Raw genomic sequence first — 17,787 nt, forward strand, 5'->3', positions numbered from 1 at the left:
CCCCTCCTCTCTCTCTCTCTCTCTCCCCCTCCTCTCTCTCTCTCTCCCCCTCCTCTCTCTCTCTCTCTCTCCCTCCTCTCTCTCTCTCCCTCCTCTCTCTCTCCCCCCTCCTCTCTCTCTCTCTCTCTCCCCCCCTCTCTCTCTCTCTCTCTCTCTCTCTCTCTCCCCCCTCCTCTCTCTCTCTCTCTCTCTCCCCCTCCTCTCTCTCTCTCTCTCTCCCCCCTCTCTCTCTCTCTCTCTCTCTCTCCCCCCTCCTCTCTCTCTCTCTCTCTCTCTCCCCCCTCTCTCTCTCTCTCTCTCTCTCCCCCCTCCTCTCTCTCTCTCTCTCCCCCCCTCCTCTCTCTCTCCCCCCTCCCTCTCCCCTCCACCACCCCTCTCCCTCTCTCTCTCTTCCCCCTCCACCACCCCTCTCTCTCTCTCCTCCCTCCCCCCTCTCTCTCTCTCCTCCTTCCCCCCCCCCCCCCCCGCCGCAGCCCCACTCACCATGAAGAGCAGGAAGGGAAAGCAGAGCAGCAGGAGCCAGACGTAGAGGTGGAAGCAGTTGGAGAACTTGCTCTGGTGGGGGTCGAAGTACCAGCCGCCGGTGAGCGAGGCCCACACCCCCTGGCGGAGGATCTGCAACGCCTGCGAGCCCATCCTTCATCGCCCTCCCAACCGACTAGCAGGCGGCCCGGCCCGCTCCGGCCCATCCGCCGCCGCCACCGCCGCCTCCTTTCTCCCTCCCTCACCGACTCCAGCCCGCAGCGGCGGCTCCCATTTTCCCTCCCTCCTCCTCCTTCTCGCTCTCTCTCCCGCACCGCCTCCCCCCATTGGCCGGCTCCCGCGTCCGGCGGCGCTGCTATTGGCTGCTCCCCTCAAGCCCCACCCGTGCAACCTCCTTCGCCATTGGTCGGCCGTCAACGGTCTGGCTTTCCCCGCCCCCTTTTCTCCTCCACCGCTGGCGATTGGTGGAGCGCCGCGTCGATCAGCTGCGCCCTCCCTTCCGATTGGACGGCCCGGCCGCCGCTACGGTCAGCGCCGCGCGCGGTTGGTTCGGGCCTCCCACGTGGTCAAACGCCATCGTCCCTACCGCCCCCCGACAGGTCGCTCCACAACCCGCCCCTTCCCTTTCCCTTTCCCCCACTGGACCGCCCTCCCCCCGCCGATTGGACGGCCGCCGCGTCCGTCAGCAGCAGCAGCGCGATTGGTCGGAACGCCCACGTGGGTCAAACGTCTCTTTCCCCCCCCCCCCACCACCATTGGTTGCTCCAGAGCCCGCCCCTTCCCTATCCCCCCACTGGTCCGTCCAGCACGCCCTCCCCCACCGATTGGGCAGTCGCCGCGTCGGTCCAACCCGGCGTCTCTCACGATTGGTCGACCGCTGCGTCCGTCAAGCTCGCGCTCCCTTCCGATTGGTCGGCGGCGGCCGTCCGTCCGTGAGGCTGGGGCTGGGCGCCTCGAGCGCCGGCGACCGCTCGCAGCCTCGTCGGTGGACGCGAGCGATTATAATTAGACTTTCAAAATTAGAACCGGTTAGCCTAAACGGATCCATTTTCAATTGGAAACGCCGGGCCGGCAGTTTTTTCGCGTAATTGTGAGTGGAAATGAAAAGTATTTTGCCGAGGCCCGCCCTTCGCGGCCTCTGATTGGCTGGCCGATGCGACGGTGGGCGGGCCCTCACAGCCGATTGGTCAGGATCGCTGTCCATCATCTGCGCGGCGTTGCTGATTCGTTTGGGGGACCTGTCACTCAGACGGAGGCGCTCAGGCCGCTTCTCTCGCCCCGTGTCCACGCACCGCCGCAGGGGAAGCTGCAAATATTCTTGCGATCCTTTTATTGCTCGGGCCCGAGGGCTCGCTTTGACTGTCAGGCGGTTGGTGTTTGCGGATTGGCCCCGTTGAAGCATGTGGGCGGGACGGATCGCGTTCGACAGCAGCAACTGGACGGTAGGAACGTCACTCACGGCTTCCGCCGTTCTGATTGGTCTCGACGGCTGTCAATCAAGGCTCCGTTGTGGCGCTTCTGTTGCTAGGCGATTGGAAACGGGGAGGCGGGACAGAGGCAATCCAGGGAAGCTGAATCGAAGCCGAGCCAATCGCTTCTTAAAGCGGGTCCGACTTGTATGTACAAGAGGTGGGGTCACAGCTGACTGAATGTAATAGGGACTGTACTGGGCAACAATAGCAATTTTAGCTCCTACACCATGTATTTAGGCACATAGCACTTTACAAAAATAAAGTACTTGCATTTATATAGCGCCTTTCACCACCTCCGGACGTACCAAAGCGATTTACAGGCAATGAAGTACTTTTTGAAGTGTCACTGTTCTAATGTGGGAAACGCAGCAGCCACATTTGCGCACAGCAAGCTCCCACAATCATCATCATCATAGGCACTCCCTCGGAATCGAGGAAGACTTGCTTCCACACTCTAAAAATGAGTCCTCAGGTGGCTGAACAGTCCAATACGAGAGCCACAGTCCCTGTCACAGGTGGGACAGACAGCGGTTGAGGGAAGGGGAGGGTGGGACTGGTTTGCTGCACGCTCCTTCCGCTGCCTGCACTTGTTCTCTGCATGGTCTCGGCGATGAGACTCCAGGTGCTCAGCGCCCTCCCGGATGCACTTCCTCCACTTAGAGCAGACTGGTCTTTGGCCAGGGACTCCCAGGTGTCGGTGGGGATGTTGCACTTTATCAGGGAGGCTTTGAGGGTGTCCCCTGTAACGTTTCCTCTGCCCACCTTGGGCTTGTTTGCCATGAAGGAGTTCTGAGTAGAGCGCTTGCTTTGGGAGTCTCGTGTCGGGCATGCGGACAATGTGGTCTGCCCAGCGGAGCTGGTCGAGTGTGGTCAGTGCTTCAATGCTGGAGATGTTGGCCTGGTCGAGGACGCTGATGTTGGTGTGTCTGTCCTCCTAGGGGATTTGTAGGATCTTGCGGAGACATCGTTGGTGATATTTCTCCAGCAACTTGAGGTGTCTACTGTACATGGTCCATGTCTCTGAGCCATACAGGAGGGGCAGTTCGCTCCCACAAATACCAGACAATCTATTTTTTTGTTATGTTGATTGAGGGATAAATATTGGCCCCAGGACACCGAGGAGAACTCCCCTGCTCTTCTTCGAAATAGTGGCCGTGGGATCTTTTACATCCACCCAAGTGAGCAGACGGGGCCTCGGTTTAACGTCTCATCCAAAAGACTGCACTTCCGATGAGGAGAAATTTCTTCACCAGAGGGTGGTGAATCTTTGGAATTCTCTGCCCCAGAGGGCTGTGGAGGCTCAGTCATTGAGTATATTCAAGACAGAGATCGATAGATTTTTGGATATTAAGGGAATCAAGGGATTGGGCGGGAAAGTGGAGTTGAGGTCGAAGATCAGCCGTGATCTCATTGAATATCGGAGCAGGCTCGAGGGGCCGAATGGCCGACTCCTGCTCCTATTTCTTATGTTCTTATTTTATTACAACAGTGACTACACTCCAAAAGTGCTTCATTGGCTGTAAAGCGCTTTGAGACGTCCGATGGTCGTGAAAGGCGCTATCTAAATCCAAATCTTTCTTTCTGTTGATGGCCCCCGAGTTCTGGTCTCCCCCCACAAGTGGAAACATCTTCTCTATGTCAACCCTATTGAATCCTTTCATAATATTAAAGACCTCTATCCGGTTATCTCTCGGCTTTCTCTCTTCTGGGCATCATCATAGACAGTCCCTCGGAATTGAGGAAGACTTGCTTCCACTCTAAAAGTGACTTCTTAGGTGGCTGAACAGTCCAATATGAGAGCCACAGTCCCTGTCAAAGGTGGGACAGAGAGTGGTTGAGGGAAGGGGAGGGTGGGACTGGTTTGCCGCACGCTCCTTCCGCTGCCTGCGCTTGGTTTCTGCACGCTCTCGGCGACGAGACTCGAGGTGCTCAGCGCCCTCCCGGATGCACTTCCTCCACTTAGGGCGGTCTGGTCTTTGGCCAGGGACTCCCAGGTGTCGGTGGGGATGTTGCACTTTATCAGGGAGGCTTTGAGGGTGTCCCTTGTAATGTTTCCTCTGCCCGCCTTTGGCTCGCCTGCCGTGTAGGAGTTCCGAGTAGAGCGCTTGCTTTGGGAGTCTCGTGTCGGGCATACGGATTGATTTAGTGTGGTCAGTGCTTCGGTGCTGGGGATAAATGTGTCAATGAAGTGCACACTCTGAGGTGAATTTCTCTCTGTTGGTGGACACATAACCTTGATGTGGAACATCCTTTTACACGAGTAGCTTCAACATCCAGCGACCACGTGTTATATGGGTGGTGGTTGCCATACTGTGGGGAATAACAACCGCCCCTGAAAATAACCAGTTAGTTGTTTACTTCAGTACCGGTGTCCTCGACAATTACAGCTCTTAACCTGTAAGAGTCCAACGCACTCCTGGCTGGCCTCCCACATTCTCCACGACGTAAACTAGAGGTGATCCAAAACTCGGCTGCCCCATGTCCTAACTCGCACCCAGTCCCGCTCGCCCATCACCCCCTGTGCTCACTGCCCTGTGTCCTAACTCGCACCGAGTCCCGCTCGCCCATCACCCCCTGTGCTCACTGCCCTGTGTCCTAACTCGCACCCAGTCCCGCTCGCCCATCACCCCCTGTGCTCCCTGCCCCATGTCCTAACTCGCACCCAGTCCCGCTCACCCATCACCCCCTGTGCTCGCTGACCTACATTGGCTCCCGTTTAAGACACGCCTCGATTTCAAAATTCTCAACCTTGTTTTCAAATCCCTCCATGGCCCTCGCCCCTTCCCTATCTCTGTCATTTCCTCCAGCCCCACAACGCCCCCCCCCCCAAGATGTCTGTGCTCCTCAAATTCTGCCCTCCTGAGCATCCCTGATTATAATCGCTCAAGAATCGTGAATAAAGCAAATGGCTTTCATAGCGAGAGGATTTGAGTATAGGAGCAGGGAGGTCTTACTGCAGTTGTACAGGGCCTTGGTGAGGCCACACCTGGAATATTGTGTTCAGTTTTGGTCTCCTAATCTGAGGAAGAACATTCTTGCTATTGAGGGAGTGCAGCTAAGGTTCACCAGACTGATTCCTGGGATGGCAGGACTGACATATGAAGAAAGACTGGATTGACTAGGCTTCAAAAGGGAGTTAGATGAAGTCCTTACTACTCGGGGGATCAAGGGGTATGGCGTGAAAGCAGGAAGGGGGTACTGAAGTTTCATGTTCAGCCATGAACTCATTGAATGGCGGTGCAGGCTAGAAGGGCTGAATGGCCTGCTCCTGCACCTATTTTCTATGTTTCTATGTTTCTATATTCACTGGAATTTAGAAGAATGAGAGGGGATCTCATAGAAACATATAAAATTCTGACGGGACTGGACAGGTTAGATGCAGGAAGAATGTTCCCGATGTTGGGGAAGTCCAGAACCAGGGGTCACAGTCTAAGGATAAGGGGTAAGCCATTTAGGACCAAGATGAGGAGAAACTTCTTCACTCAGAGAATTGTGAACCTGTGGAATTCTCTACCTCAGAAAGTTGTTGAGGCCAGTTCGTTAGATATATTCAAAGGGGAGTTAGATGTGGCCCTTGCAGCTAAAGGGATCAAGGGGTATGGAGAGAAAGCAGGAATGAGGTACTGAAGTTGCATGATCAGCCCTGATCATATTGAATGGTGGTGCAGGCTCGAAGGGCCGAATGGCCTATTCCCGCACTTACTTTCTATGTTTCTAACCATCGGTGGCCGTGCCTTCTGTTTCCTGGGCCCCAAGCTCTGGAACTCCCTCCCTAAACCTCTCCGCCTCTCTCTCCTCCTTCAAGACGCTCCTTAAAACCTACCTCTGTGACCTCGGTCACCTGCACTGATTTCTATTACGTGACTTGGTCTCAAATTTTTTAAATCTCATAATACTCCTGTGAAGCACCTTGGGACGTTTAATAATAATAACTTTTATTTATATAGCGCCTTTAACGTAGCAAAACGTTCCTCGGCGCTTCACAGCAGTGTTACACACAAACAGATAAATTTGACACCGAGCCAGAGAAGATGTTCAAAAGCTGGGTCAGAGAGGTAGGTTTTAAGGAGTGTCTTAAAGGAAGAAAGAGAGGTAAGGAGGCGGAGAAGTTTAGGGAGGGAGTTTCAGAGCTTGGGGCCCAGGCAGCTGAAGGCACGGCCACCGATGGTTGAGCGATTATAATCAGGGATGCTCAAGAGGCCAAAATTTGAGGAGCGCAGAAGTCTTGTGGGATTGTGAGGCTGAAAAAGGTTGCAGAGATAGGGAGGGGGCGAGGGCCATGGAGGGATTTGTAAACAAGGATGAAAATTTTGAAATCGAGGCGTTGTTTAACCGGGAGCCAATGTAGGTCAGCGAGCACAGGGGGTGATGGGTGAGCGGGACCCGGTGCGAGTTAGGACACGGGGGCAGTGAGCACAGGAGGTGATGGGTGAGCGGGACTGGGTGCGAGTTAGGACACGGGTCAGCAAGCACAGGGGGTGGTGGGTGAGCGGGACTGGGTGCGAGTTAGGACACGGGGGCAGCGAGCACAGGGGGTGATGGGTGAGCGGGACTCGGTGCGAGTTAGGACAAGGGGGCAGCGAGCACAGGGGGTGATGGGTGAGCGGGACTCGGTGCGAGTTAGGACACGGGGGCAGTGAGCACAGGAGGTGATGGGTGAGCGGGACTGGGTGCGAGTTAGGACACGGGTCAGCAAGCACAGGGGGTGGTGGGTGAGCGGGACTGGGTGCGAGTTAGGACACGGGGGCAGCGAGCACAGGGGGCGATGGGTGAGTGGGACTCAGTGCGAGTTAGGACACGGGGCAGCGAGCACAGGGGGCGATGGGTGAGCGGGACTCGGTGCGAGATAGGACACGGGGTCAGCGAGCACAGGGGGTGATGGGTGAGCGGGACTCAGTGTGAGTTAGGACACGGGCAGCGAGCACAGGGGGTGATGGATGAGCGGGACTCGGTGTGAGTTAGGACACGGGGCAGCGAGCACAGGGGGTGATGGGTGAGCGGGACTCAGTGCGAGTTAGGACACGGGGGCAGCGAGCACAGGGGGTGATGGGTGAGCGGGACTCAGTGCGAGTTAGGACACGGGGGCAGCGAGCATAGGGGGTGATGGGTGAGCGGGACTCGGTGCGAGTTAGGACTCGGGGCAGCCGAGCACAGGGGGTGATGGGTGAGCGGGACTCGGTGCGAGTTAGGACTCGGGGCAGCCGAGCTTTGGATGACCACAAGTTTACGTCAGGTACTATGTGGGAGGCCTGCCAGGAGTGCATTGGAGTAGTCACGTCTGGAGGTAACAAAGGCACGGATGAGGGTTTCAGCAGCAGAAGAGCTGAGGCAGGGGGCGGAGACGGACGATGTTGTAGATGTGGATAAAAGCGCGGATATGTGGCTGGAAGCTCATTTCAGGATCAAATATGACACCTAGGTTGCGAACAGTCTTGTTCACCCTCAGTTTCTTGCTAGGGAGAGGGATGGAGTCAGTGGTTAGGGAACGCAGTTTGTGGCTGGGACCAAAGATAATGGCTTCGGTCTTCCCAGTATTTAATTGGAGAAAATTTCTGCTCATCCAGTACTGGATGTCGGACAAACAATGTGCCAATTTAGATACCAAATATTATCATCATAGGCCGTCCCTCGAAGCGAGGATGACTTACTTCCACGGCAAAAAAGGATGAGTCCACAAGTGTTCCAATGAAGGACCTAATATTCCCGATCCCGAACTACATCCTGAAGGGTGGGAGATGCCTGTGGGTGGATTTTTTTAACGTGGGGTGACCGTTGCACACCAGCCACCACACGGGGTTTGACAGAGCGAGGTCTTGGTCCAGGGGCAAGGGTTAACCAGGACGACTGGAGACCAGCTCTGCTGCACGGACCTAGTGCGCTCACATATCACAGTGTGGGCTGGGCCCGTACTGCCCCTGGGCCCTCGCCTCTTCTGGGCCCCGAAGTCACGCCTCTCCTGGGCCCCATGGATGGTCATGCCACCTTGGCTGTGTCTCAGGAACTGTATTGCCTGCCCCTTTTATGAAGATTCTCTCAAATGATGGTTAAGATCGGATCAAACTGATCTACATTTCAGATTTCCAGTTTTTATGGCTTTCCTTATTTTCTCCATCATCGGCAAACAGTATGATTTTTTTTTGATAGTTTCCCAATATTACAAAAGTGACTACACTTCAAAAGCACTTGATACCAAGCAGGGCTGGAGAGAAATGGTGGAGAGGGAGAGCTGGGTGCCGTCAGTGTACATGTGGAAACACTCCGTGTTTTCGGATGATATCGCCAAGGGGCAGCATGTAGATGAGAAACAAGAGGGGGCCCAAAGACAGATCCTTGGGGGACACCAGAGGTAACGATGCGGGAGTGGGAAGAGAAGCCATTTTTTAAGAACATAAGAATTAGGAACAGGAGTAGGCCATCTAGCCCCTCGAGCCTGCTCCGCCATTCAACAAGATCATGGCTGATCTGGCCGTGGACTCAGCTCCACTTACCCGCCCGCTCCCCATAACCCTTAATTCCCTTATTGCTTAAAAATCTATCTATCTGTGATTTGAATACATTCAATGAGCTAGCCTCAACTGTTTCCTTGGGCAAAGAATTCCACAGATTCACAACCCTCTGGGAGAAGAAATTCCTTCTCAACTCGGTTTTAAATTGACTCCCCCGTATTTTGAGGCTGTGCCCCCTAGTTCTAGTCTCCCCGACCAGTGGAAACAACCTCTCTGCCTCTATCTTGTCTATCCCTTTCATTATTTTAAATGTTTCTATAAGATCACCCCTCATCCTTCTGAACTCCAACGAGTAAAGACCCAGTCTACTCAATCTATCATCATAAGGTAACCCCCTCATCTCCGGAATCAGCCTAGTGAATCGTCTCTGAATTCGCCTTCCTGATTACCTGCTGCACCTGCAAACTAACTTCTTGGGCAACCAAATTTTAATTTGATTTTACGTTTTAAAGTTTAAATTGTTTTAATTGCCGGTGCTTTTAGTGTCCCCCTCCCCTTTTATAGGGGGCACTTGGAGAAAATTTCAATTCTGTGCCAAAAAAAAAATATGGCATTGTAAATGTTGGTGTTTCCCCCAGATCGGGGGGCACGGTTTAATGTTTTTTCCGTTAACTCCCTAAAAGAGTTTCATGCACAAGGACCCCCAGGTCCCTCTACACCAGCATGTTGTAATTTCTCCCCATTCAAATAATATTCCCTTTTACTGTTTTTTTTCCCAAGGTGGATGACCTCACACTTTCCGACATTGTATTCCATCTGCCAAACCTTCGCCCATTCGCTTAACCTATCTAAATCTCTTTGCAGCCTCTCTGAGTCCTCTACACAACCCGCTTTCCCACTAATCTTTGTGTCATCTGCAAATTTTGTAACACTACACTCTGTCCCCTCTTCCAGGTCATCTATGTATATTGTAAACAGTTGTGGTCCCAGAACCGATCCCTGTGGCACACCACTAACCACCGATTTCCAACCCGAAAAGGACCCATTTATCTCGACTCTCTGCTTTCTGTTAGCCAGCCAATTCTCTATCCATGCTAATACATTTCCTCTGACTCCGCGTACCTTTATCTTCTGCAGTAACCTTTTGTGTGGCACCTTATCGAATGCCTTTTGGAAATCTAAATACACCACATCCACCGGTACACCTCTATCCACCATGCTCGTTATATCCTCAAAGAATTCCAGTAAATTAGTTAAACATGATTTCCCCTTCATGAATCCATGTTGCGTCTGCTTGATTGCACTATTCCTATCTAGATGTCCCGCTATTTCTTCCTTAATGATAGCTTCAAGCATTTTCCCCACTACAGATGTTAAACTAACCGGCCTATAGTTACCTGCCTTTTGTCTGCCCCCTTTTTTAAACAGAGGCGTTACATTAGCTGCTTTCCAATCCGCTGGTACCTCCCCAGAGTCCAGAGAATTTTGGTAGATTATAACGAATGCATCTGCTATAACTTCCGCCATCTCTTTTAATACCCTGGGATGCATTTCATCAGGACCAGGGGGCTTGTCTACCTTGAGTCCCATTAGCCTGTCCAGCACTACCCCCCCTAGTGATAGTGATTGTCTCAAGGTCCTCCCTTCCCACATTCCTTTGACCAGCAATTTTTGGCATGGTTGACCACTCCATCCTCTTCCAACGCCTCTCCACCATCGTCCAGCTGGGTGGGACTGCACTCGCCTGTGTCTAAGGCTGCAGACAGGTCCAGGAGGACGAGGAGGGATAGTTTACCTTTGTCACTGTCACAAAGGATGTAATTTGTGACTTTGATGAGAGCCGTTTCGGTACTGTGGCGGGGGAGAAAGCCAGACTGAAGGGATTCAAACATTGAATTCAGGGAACGATGATCACCGATTTTGGAGGCGACAACAGGCTCAAGTACTTTGGACAGAAAAGGGAGGATGGAGATGGGGCGATCGCTCGTAAGCAAAGTGGCGTCAAGGGTTGTTTTTTTTTGAGGAGAGGGGTGATGTCGGCAGATGTGTCAGAGAGAGAACCGTTAACAATGTCGGAGCCAGAAAAGGAAGTCGGGTGGTTTCAATAAAGTTTTTAAAAATAAAGTTTCGCTACATTCATCATCATAGGCAGTCCCTCGGAATCGAGGAAGACTTGCTTCCACTCTAAACATGAGTCCTTAGGTGGCTGAACAGCCCAATAGGGGAACCACAGTCCCTGTCACAGGTGGGACAGACAGTGGTTGAGGGAAGGGGAGGGTGGGACTGGTTTGCCGCACGCTCCTTCCGCTGCCTGCGCTTGGTTTCTGCACGCTCTCGGCGACGAGACTCGAGGTGCTCAGCGCCCTCCCGGATGCACTTCCTCCACTTCGGGCGGGACTGGTCTTTGGCCAGGGACTCCCAGGTGTCGGTGGGGATGTTGCACTTTTATCAGGGAGGCTCTGAGGGTGTCTGTCATGTATGTATGCTTGGGGTTACTTGCCACCAGCGGGGCTTCACTGTTGGAGGTCACGGGGCTGTACGCACGTGTGTGACGGCCAGGTATATAAAGCAAGCCGCCATGTAATGTGGGCACTTTGGGCCCGAATAAAGTTGAGCCAGTTTTGCACCTGGGTGAGTTTACAGTATTCGGTCTATCGAGTTATTACATACATAACAGTGTCCCCTGTAACGTTTCCTCTGCCCACCTTTGGCTCGTTTGCCGTGAGGGAGTTCCGAGTAGAGCGCTTGCTTTGGGAGCTTGATCACAGGCGCGATATGAATACAAGTTGTTGTTGTAAGCCAGCGTGGGGCTTCCCGAGGGGATTTTAACTGGGGAGGAGGGGTTAGCCGGCCTCTGGGCTCTATTTATAAAGGGGCAACGTCGCTCTGACATCGGAGGTGACTCATCCACCATCTCACGATGAGGGCAGGTCACCGCTGTGCTCAAGGAGCTGCCCGCCCAGCGGGCGCATGGACTGCCCGTCGTCCCAAGTGAGAAGGACGCAGGTTCCAAACTCCGAGTCACCCCATCGCGGGTGGGCAAGGGAGAGCGGGAGATCACGCACGAGTCCTGATACCGGTTGGGAGGAGTGTATGTGTGTGTGTGTGTGTGTGTGTGAGAGAGGACGGGATTGGGCGGGTCAGTGATGCCCTTCCCAGTCGAATAGCTGGCCGGCACTCACCATCGGCGCTGACAGAATGAGCAAGGCTGGTTGCTGGTGCCCATATCCTGGAAGATCAAGAGATTTAAAACATTTTAATTACGGGCTGGAGTCACCTCCAGATGCCGGCTGTGCTTCAGTTCCGCACTCGCCTGAGTGTTAACATGCCACTGCAGAGACTTGAGCACAAAATCCAGGCCGACGCTCCCACTGCAGTGCTTAGGGAGCGCCGCACTGTCGGAGAGGCAGTACTGAGGGAGCGCCGCACTGTCAGAGGGGCGGTACTGAGGGAGCGCCGCACTGTCGGAGGGGCGGTACTGAGGGAGCGCCGCACTGTCGGAGGGGCGGTACTGAGGGAGCGCCGTACTGTCGGAGGGGCGGTACTGAGGGAGCGCCGCACTGTCGGAGGGGCGGTACTGAGGGAGCGCCGCACTGTCGGAGGGGCGGTACTGAGGGAGCGCCGCACTGTCGGAGGGGCGGTACTGTGGGAGCGCCGCACTGTCGGAGGGGCGGTACTGAGGGAGCGCCGCACTGTCGGAGGGGCGGTACTGAGGGAGCGCCGCACTGTCGGAGGGGCGGTACTGAGGGAGCGCCGCACTGTCGGAGGGGCGGTACTGAGGGAGCGCCGCACTGTCGGAGGGGCGGTACTGAGGGAGCGCCGCACTGTCGGAGGGGCGGTACTGAGGGAGCTCGAGGGGCTAGATGGCCTACTCCTGTTCCTAATTCTTAATTCTTATGTTATGTCGGAGGGGCGGTGCTGAGGGAGCGCCGCACTGTCGGAGGGGCGGTACTGAGGGAGCGCCGCACTGTCGGAGGTGCCGTCTATCAAACGTGGTTAAACCGAGGCCCCGTCTGCCCTCTCAGGTGGATGTAAAAGATCCCGGGGCCACTATTGGAAGAAGAGCAGGGGGAGTTCTCCCCGGTGTACTGGGGCCAATATTTATCCCTCAACCAACATCACTAAAAACAGATGATCTGGGTCATTATCACATTGCTGTTTGTGGGAGCTTGCTGTGCACAAATTGGTTGCTGCGTTTCCGACATGACAACCGTGACTACACTTCAACAAAAAAAAAAGGACTTCATCGGCTGTGAAGCGCCTTGGAACTTCCTGAGGCGGTGAAAGGCGATATATAAATATAAATCTTTGCTTCTTTTAAGAATCCCACATGCTGGCAGTAGGTGGCAGAATCTGTCTGTAATTGCAGAGCTGCAAGGCTGCTGAGAATTCATCTGATCGGTGAATTGCCACACTAGACTTTCAAGGCATTGAATCTGCCTCTCCCTCCACTCACCGAAACTTTGCAAACACTTTTCAAGAAATTGCACTAAAATACTTTGTGCAATTGGTTTTTTTTTGCGGAAATGTATTGGAGTGCACAAGACAGCGAAGTTCCAACTTGTTCTCTGGTGTATGAAAGACTTCCTTAAGCTGTGCTCGCAGAGCAAAGAGAAAGCAGAGAGAGACCAAGGGGCAGGAATATTTCCGGGGCTGTAATTTCAGTCTGACGACCGAAATTGTCGCGCTGTGACAGCCAGTCCTTTTCCTGTGTGCAGAGAGAGAAATTACACAGAGGGAGAGAGAGAGAGAAAAAAAATTAAACCACACCCTGGTGTGATGGAGTGGGTTAAAGTGCAGTGCCCTAACACAAGACAAACGGTGTCACCAATGGCGGAGTGCTGGAGATTTCAGTCCTGTCTGCGGTTCCCAGAAGTGGAGTAAAACTTGACCCAGGCCACCCGGAGCGGAAGAAACCGACAAGAAACTGACACGGGTACACACACACACACACACCAGGGCAACTGAGGAGAAACCGACCCGAAACTTACAAGAGACAGAAACCAGCAAAAGGGGATCGACCCATTAAGAAACCGAGAGAGCGAGAAGAGCGAAAACTTGAAAAGAGAAAAAAAAGTTTTGCTGAACTTTTCTGAAACTTTTTCTGAACTTTTCCCGACGAAACCTTTTTTTTGTGTGTGTGAGAAATAATGCTGGGGGCGTTCGACTTCTGCAAAACGGGTTTGACTGCTTCAGTTTTGTTAGTTTATTTATTTACTGAGTGAATCTTCATTTTTTTTGCGGGAAAGTTTGAAAAGAGAGGGAGATTGAGGGGAGATCTATATATACACACACACACAGTTTTGTCTGGCCAAAATGGAATTTTACTGGTTGGATTACGACTTGCTGCAGCCAAGCGGCCAAAATGTTTCTTGATTGGGCTTAAAAGTTGTCCTTACTTCGGGAGCCACCAGATATTTGGTTCCAAGAGAGGTGTAAAGAGGGGAAGAGAGGTTTTAATGGACAAAATTAATTTATTGCTCAGAACTTTTGCGTGTTGGTTGCCAGGACTGGGGAGGGTCTGAGCAGGGATGGAACTGGCCAGGTAATTGGCCTGGAAGGAGCAACTTTCCCCCCCCCCCCCCCCCATCTCCCATGGAACCGTTCAAGAACATACTCAGCCGGGCCTCGCTGAGCTCCTGGGCCTCCCCGAAGTCCCACGGGCCCGAGGAGGCGGCTGGGGCCTACGCCAACCCAATTTGGACGGCGCTGTTCGACTACGAGGCGCACGGCAAGGATGAGCTGACGCTGTGCAAGGGAGACGTGGTGGAGATCCTGTCCCGGGACTCCGCCATCTCCGGCGACGAGGGCTGGTGGGCCGGCAAGCTGCACAACCGGGTGGGCATCTTCCCGGCCAACTACGTGTCCTTCAAGCCGGCGGGCTACGCCAAGCTGCCGGCGGGGCGGGCCGAGGAGCTGGCCTCCCCCGGGGAGGTGGCCTTCCGGGAGCTGACCCTGCAGGAGGTGATCGGGGTAGGGGGTTTCGGCAAGGTGTACCGCGGCACCTGGAAGGGGCGGCTGGTGGCGGTGAAGGCAGCCCGGCAGGACCCCGACGAGGACATCAGCGCCACGGCCCAGAATGTCAAGCAAGAGGCCCGGCTCTTCGCCATGCTACGACACCCCAACATCATCACCCTGATGGGCGTGTGCCTGCAGGAGCCCAACCTCTGCCTCATCATGGAGTACGCCTCGGGCGGGCCACTGAACCGGGCCCTGGCCGGCCGCAAGATCCCCCCCCACGTCCTGGTCAACTGGGCCGTGCAGATCGGCCAGGGCATGTTGTACCTCCACGACCAAGCCATCGTGCCCGTCATTCACCGGGATCTCAAGTCCAACAACGGTAAGAGGCGACAGACTGCTCTCTTTGTCGGCTCATGGGGGGCCCCGCTCCAGCGACTTGAGCGCAAAGATCTAGGCTGGCACTCCCAGTGCGGTGTTGAGGGAACGGCAGTGCTGAGGGAGTGCAGCACTGTCAAAGGGGCAGTACTGAGGGAGCGCCGTACTGCGCTGTCGGAGGGGCGGTACTGAGGGAGCGCCGCACTGCGCTGGCGGAGGGGCAGTACTGAGGGAGCACCATACTGCGCTGTCGGTGGGGCAGTACTGAGGGAGCACCATACTGCGCTGTCGGAGGGGCGTTACTGGGGGAGCGCCGTACTGCGCTGTCGGAGGTGCGGTACTGAGGGAGCGCCGTACTGCGCTGTCGGAGGGGCAGTACTGAGGGAGCGCCGCACTGTTGGAGGGGCGGTACTGAGGGAGGCACCGCACTGTTGGAGGGGTGGTACTGAGGGAGCGCCGCACTGTCGGAGGGGCGGTACTGAGGGAACGCCGCACTGTCGGAGGGGCGGTACTGAGGGAACGCCGCACTGTCGGAGACACGGTATTGAGGGAGCGCCGCACTGTCGGAGGTGCCATTTTTCGGATGCGACATTAAACCGAGGCCCTCGTCTGCCCTCTCAGGTGGATGCGAAAGATCCCAGGGCCACTATTGGAAGAAGAGCAGGGGGAAGTTCTCCCCAGTGACTAGGGGCCAATATTTATCCCTCGACCAACATCACTAAAACAGATGATCTGGGTCATTATCACATTGCTGTGTGTGGGAGCTTGCTGTGTGCAAATTAGCCTTTCCCACATTACAACCGTGACTGCACTCCAAAAAAAGCACTTCATTGGCTGTAAAGCGCTTAGCGACGTCTGGCGGTTGTGAAAGGCGCTATATAAAAGGTTTTTTTTGCGCTTGAAGTTACGGCAAAACCTTAAGGCTGGTTAGCGCTCCGACTGTGTACGTAATCTTTAAGAAGGATGTCAAGGCCATGGAGAGGGTGCAGGGGAGGTTTACGGGAATGGGACCAGTTGCGTGGAGAGACTGGGATTGTTCTCCTCGGAGCTGAGACGGTTAAGGGGAGATCTGATCAGAGCTGCTCAAAATCAAGAAGGGGTTCTGATCGAGTAAATAAGGGGAAACGGTTTACTCTGGAGGAGGGTCGGGAACCAAAGGGACACAGAGTTATGATACTTGGCAAAAGGACCAGAGGCGGGGAGATGAGGGAACATTTTATTTTACGCAGCCGGTTATTGTGATCTGGAACGCGCTGCTTGAAAGGGCGGTGGGAGCAGATTCGATCGTGACTCTCAAAAGAGGGAATACTTGAAAGGGAAAAATTTGCACGGCCGTGGGGAGAGTGCAAGGGGAATAGGACTAATTGGATCTTTCAAAAGAGCCGGCATTGGCACGATAGGCCGAATGGCCTCCTCCTGTCCGGGAGGGCGCTGAGCACCTTGAGTCTCGCCGCCGAGAGCGTGCAGAAACCAAGCGCAGGCAGCGGAAGGAGCGTGCGGCAAACCTGTCTCACCCTCCCCTTCCCTCAACGACTACCTGTCCCACCTGTGACAGGGACTGTGGCTCTCGTATTGGACTGTTCAGCCACCTAAGGACCCATTATAAGAGTGGAGCAAGTCTTCCTTGATTCCGAGGGTCTGCCGATGATGATGATAATTCTTTGATTGTTAGGGGGGTGGGGGGGAGAAAGGTTGGACCCAGTATCTGGTTGGGGTGATCACATCAAGGGATTTGGGGTGACTCCTGCACCAACTGTTGGCCTGGGTCCAGTGGGTCAATGCCCCCACCCACCGGGGCTGTGGTCCTGAGCCCCAAAGTTCACCGGGAGCCCAGTTTCCATCCCCAGCCTCTGCTGACGGTTTTGGGGGCAAGGGCTGCAACCTCCATCTGTATCCCCTGCACCGCGATCCCAAAGACCACCGGTGGAATAGCGGGTGAGGACGGGATGCCTGCGCGAGATTCCTCCAGCTGTTGAATAGTCTTATCAGTATACATTGCCATGCGCGTGCAGCATGGTATATGACTGGTGATAAAATTCAAACCGTGATACGTTTCCTGTATATTACTCTACCACCCCCTCAAATGGTTCCCAGTACCAAAGACCGAACTGTCCCTACATTACAACAGTGACTACACTTCAAAACTGCTTCATTGGCTGTAATGCACTTTGGGACGTCCTGAGGTTGTGAAAGACGCTATATAAATGCAAGTCTTTATCTTTCCCACCAGTACTGTATGCCAGTGTTATACAGTGACAGACCTGTACCCACCAGTACTATACCCCGTATATACAGTGACAGACCTGTACCCACCAGTACTGTACCCACCAGTACTGTACCCCAGTGTTATACAGTGACAGACCTGTACCCACCGTACTGTACTCCAGTGTTATACAGTGACAGACCTGTACCCACCAGTACTGTACCCCCAGTGTTATACAGTGACAGACCTGTACCCACCAGTACTGTACCCCAGTGTTATACAGTGACAGACCTGTACCCACCAGTACTGTACTCCAGTGTTATACAGTGACAGACCTGTACCCACCAGTACTGTACCCCAGTGTTATACAGTGACAGACCTGTACCCACCAGTACTGTACCCTATTATTATACAGGGCTAAGTGCCCACTCCTGACAGCCCGTAGTTGGAAAGGTGCCGGTGGAGATGCTGCACTTTATCAGGGAGGCTTTGAGGGTGTCCCTTGTAACGTTTCCTCTGCCCACCTTTGGCTCGCTTGCCGTGAAGGAGTTCCGAGTAGAGCGCTTGCTTTGGGAGTCTCGTGTCTGGGGCATGTGGACGATGTGGCCCTGCCCAGCGGTGTTGATCGAGTGTGGTCAGTGCTTCGATGCTGGGGATGTTGGCCTGGTCGAGGACGGCAACGTTGGTGCGTCTGTCCTCCCAGGGGATTTGCGGGATCTTGCGGAGACATCGTTGGTGGTATTTCTCCAGCGACTTGAGGTGTCTACTGTACATGGTCCATGTGTCTGAGCCAGGCAGGAGGGCGGGTATCACTCCAGCCCTGTCGACCATGAGCTGATTGGACATA

At 54.3% G+C, this 17,787-nt stretch overlaps 2 protein-coding genes across 3 annotated transcripts in view; one reads left to right on the forward strand and one right to left on the reverse strand.

Annotated features, from left to right (window-relative positions):
* The window catches only part of LOC139239331 (pecanex-like protein 3), an 89,544-nt gene extending 88,780 nt beyond the window's left edge, over window positions 1-764 (reverse strand). The window contains exon 1 of the mRNA XM_070868006.1: window positions 484-764. Within this exon, the coding sequence (XP_070724107.1) occupies window positions 484-636 (153 nt within the window). The 5' untranslated portion in view covers window positions 637-764. The remainder of the gene's footprint in view (window positions 1-483) is intronic.
* A 662-nt stretch (window positions 765-1,426) lies between these two features.
* LOC139239451 (mitogen-activated protein kinase kinase kinase 11-like) overlaps window positions 1,427-17,787 on the forward strand; it is an 81,669-nt gene continuing 65,308 nt past the window's right edge. Inside the window, exon 1 of one of the 2 annotated variants that reach the window (XM_070868203.1) lies at window positions 1,427-1,925. In XM_070868203.1, the coding sequence (XP_070724304.1) occupies window positions 1,637-1,925 (289 nt within the window). In that variant the 5' untranslated portion in view covers window positions 1,427-1,636. Of the gene's footprint in view, window positions 1,926-12,967; window positions 14,742-17,787 lie in introns of those variants that run through there. The other variant, XM_070868202.1, reaches the window with a different exon arrangement.

Source organism: Pristiophorus japonicus, chromosome 27 (genome assembly GCF_044704955.1).
Source record: "Pristiophorus japonicus isolate sPriJap1 chromosome 27, sPriJap1.hap1, whole genome shotgun sequence".
NCBI lineage: Eukaryota > Metazoa > Chordata > Chondrichthyes > Pristiophoridae > Pristiophorus > Pristiophorus japonicus.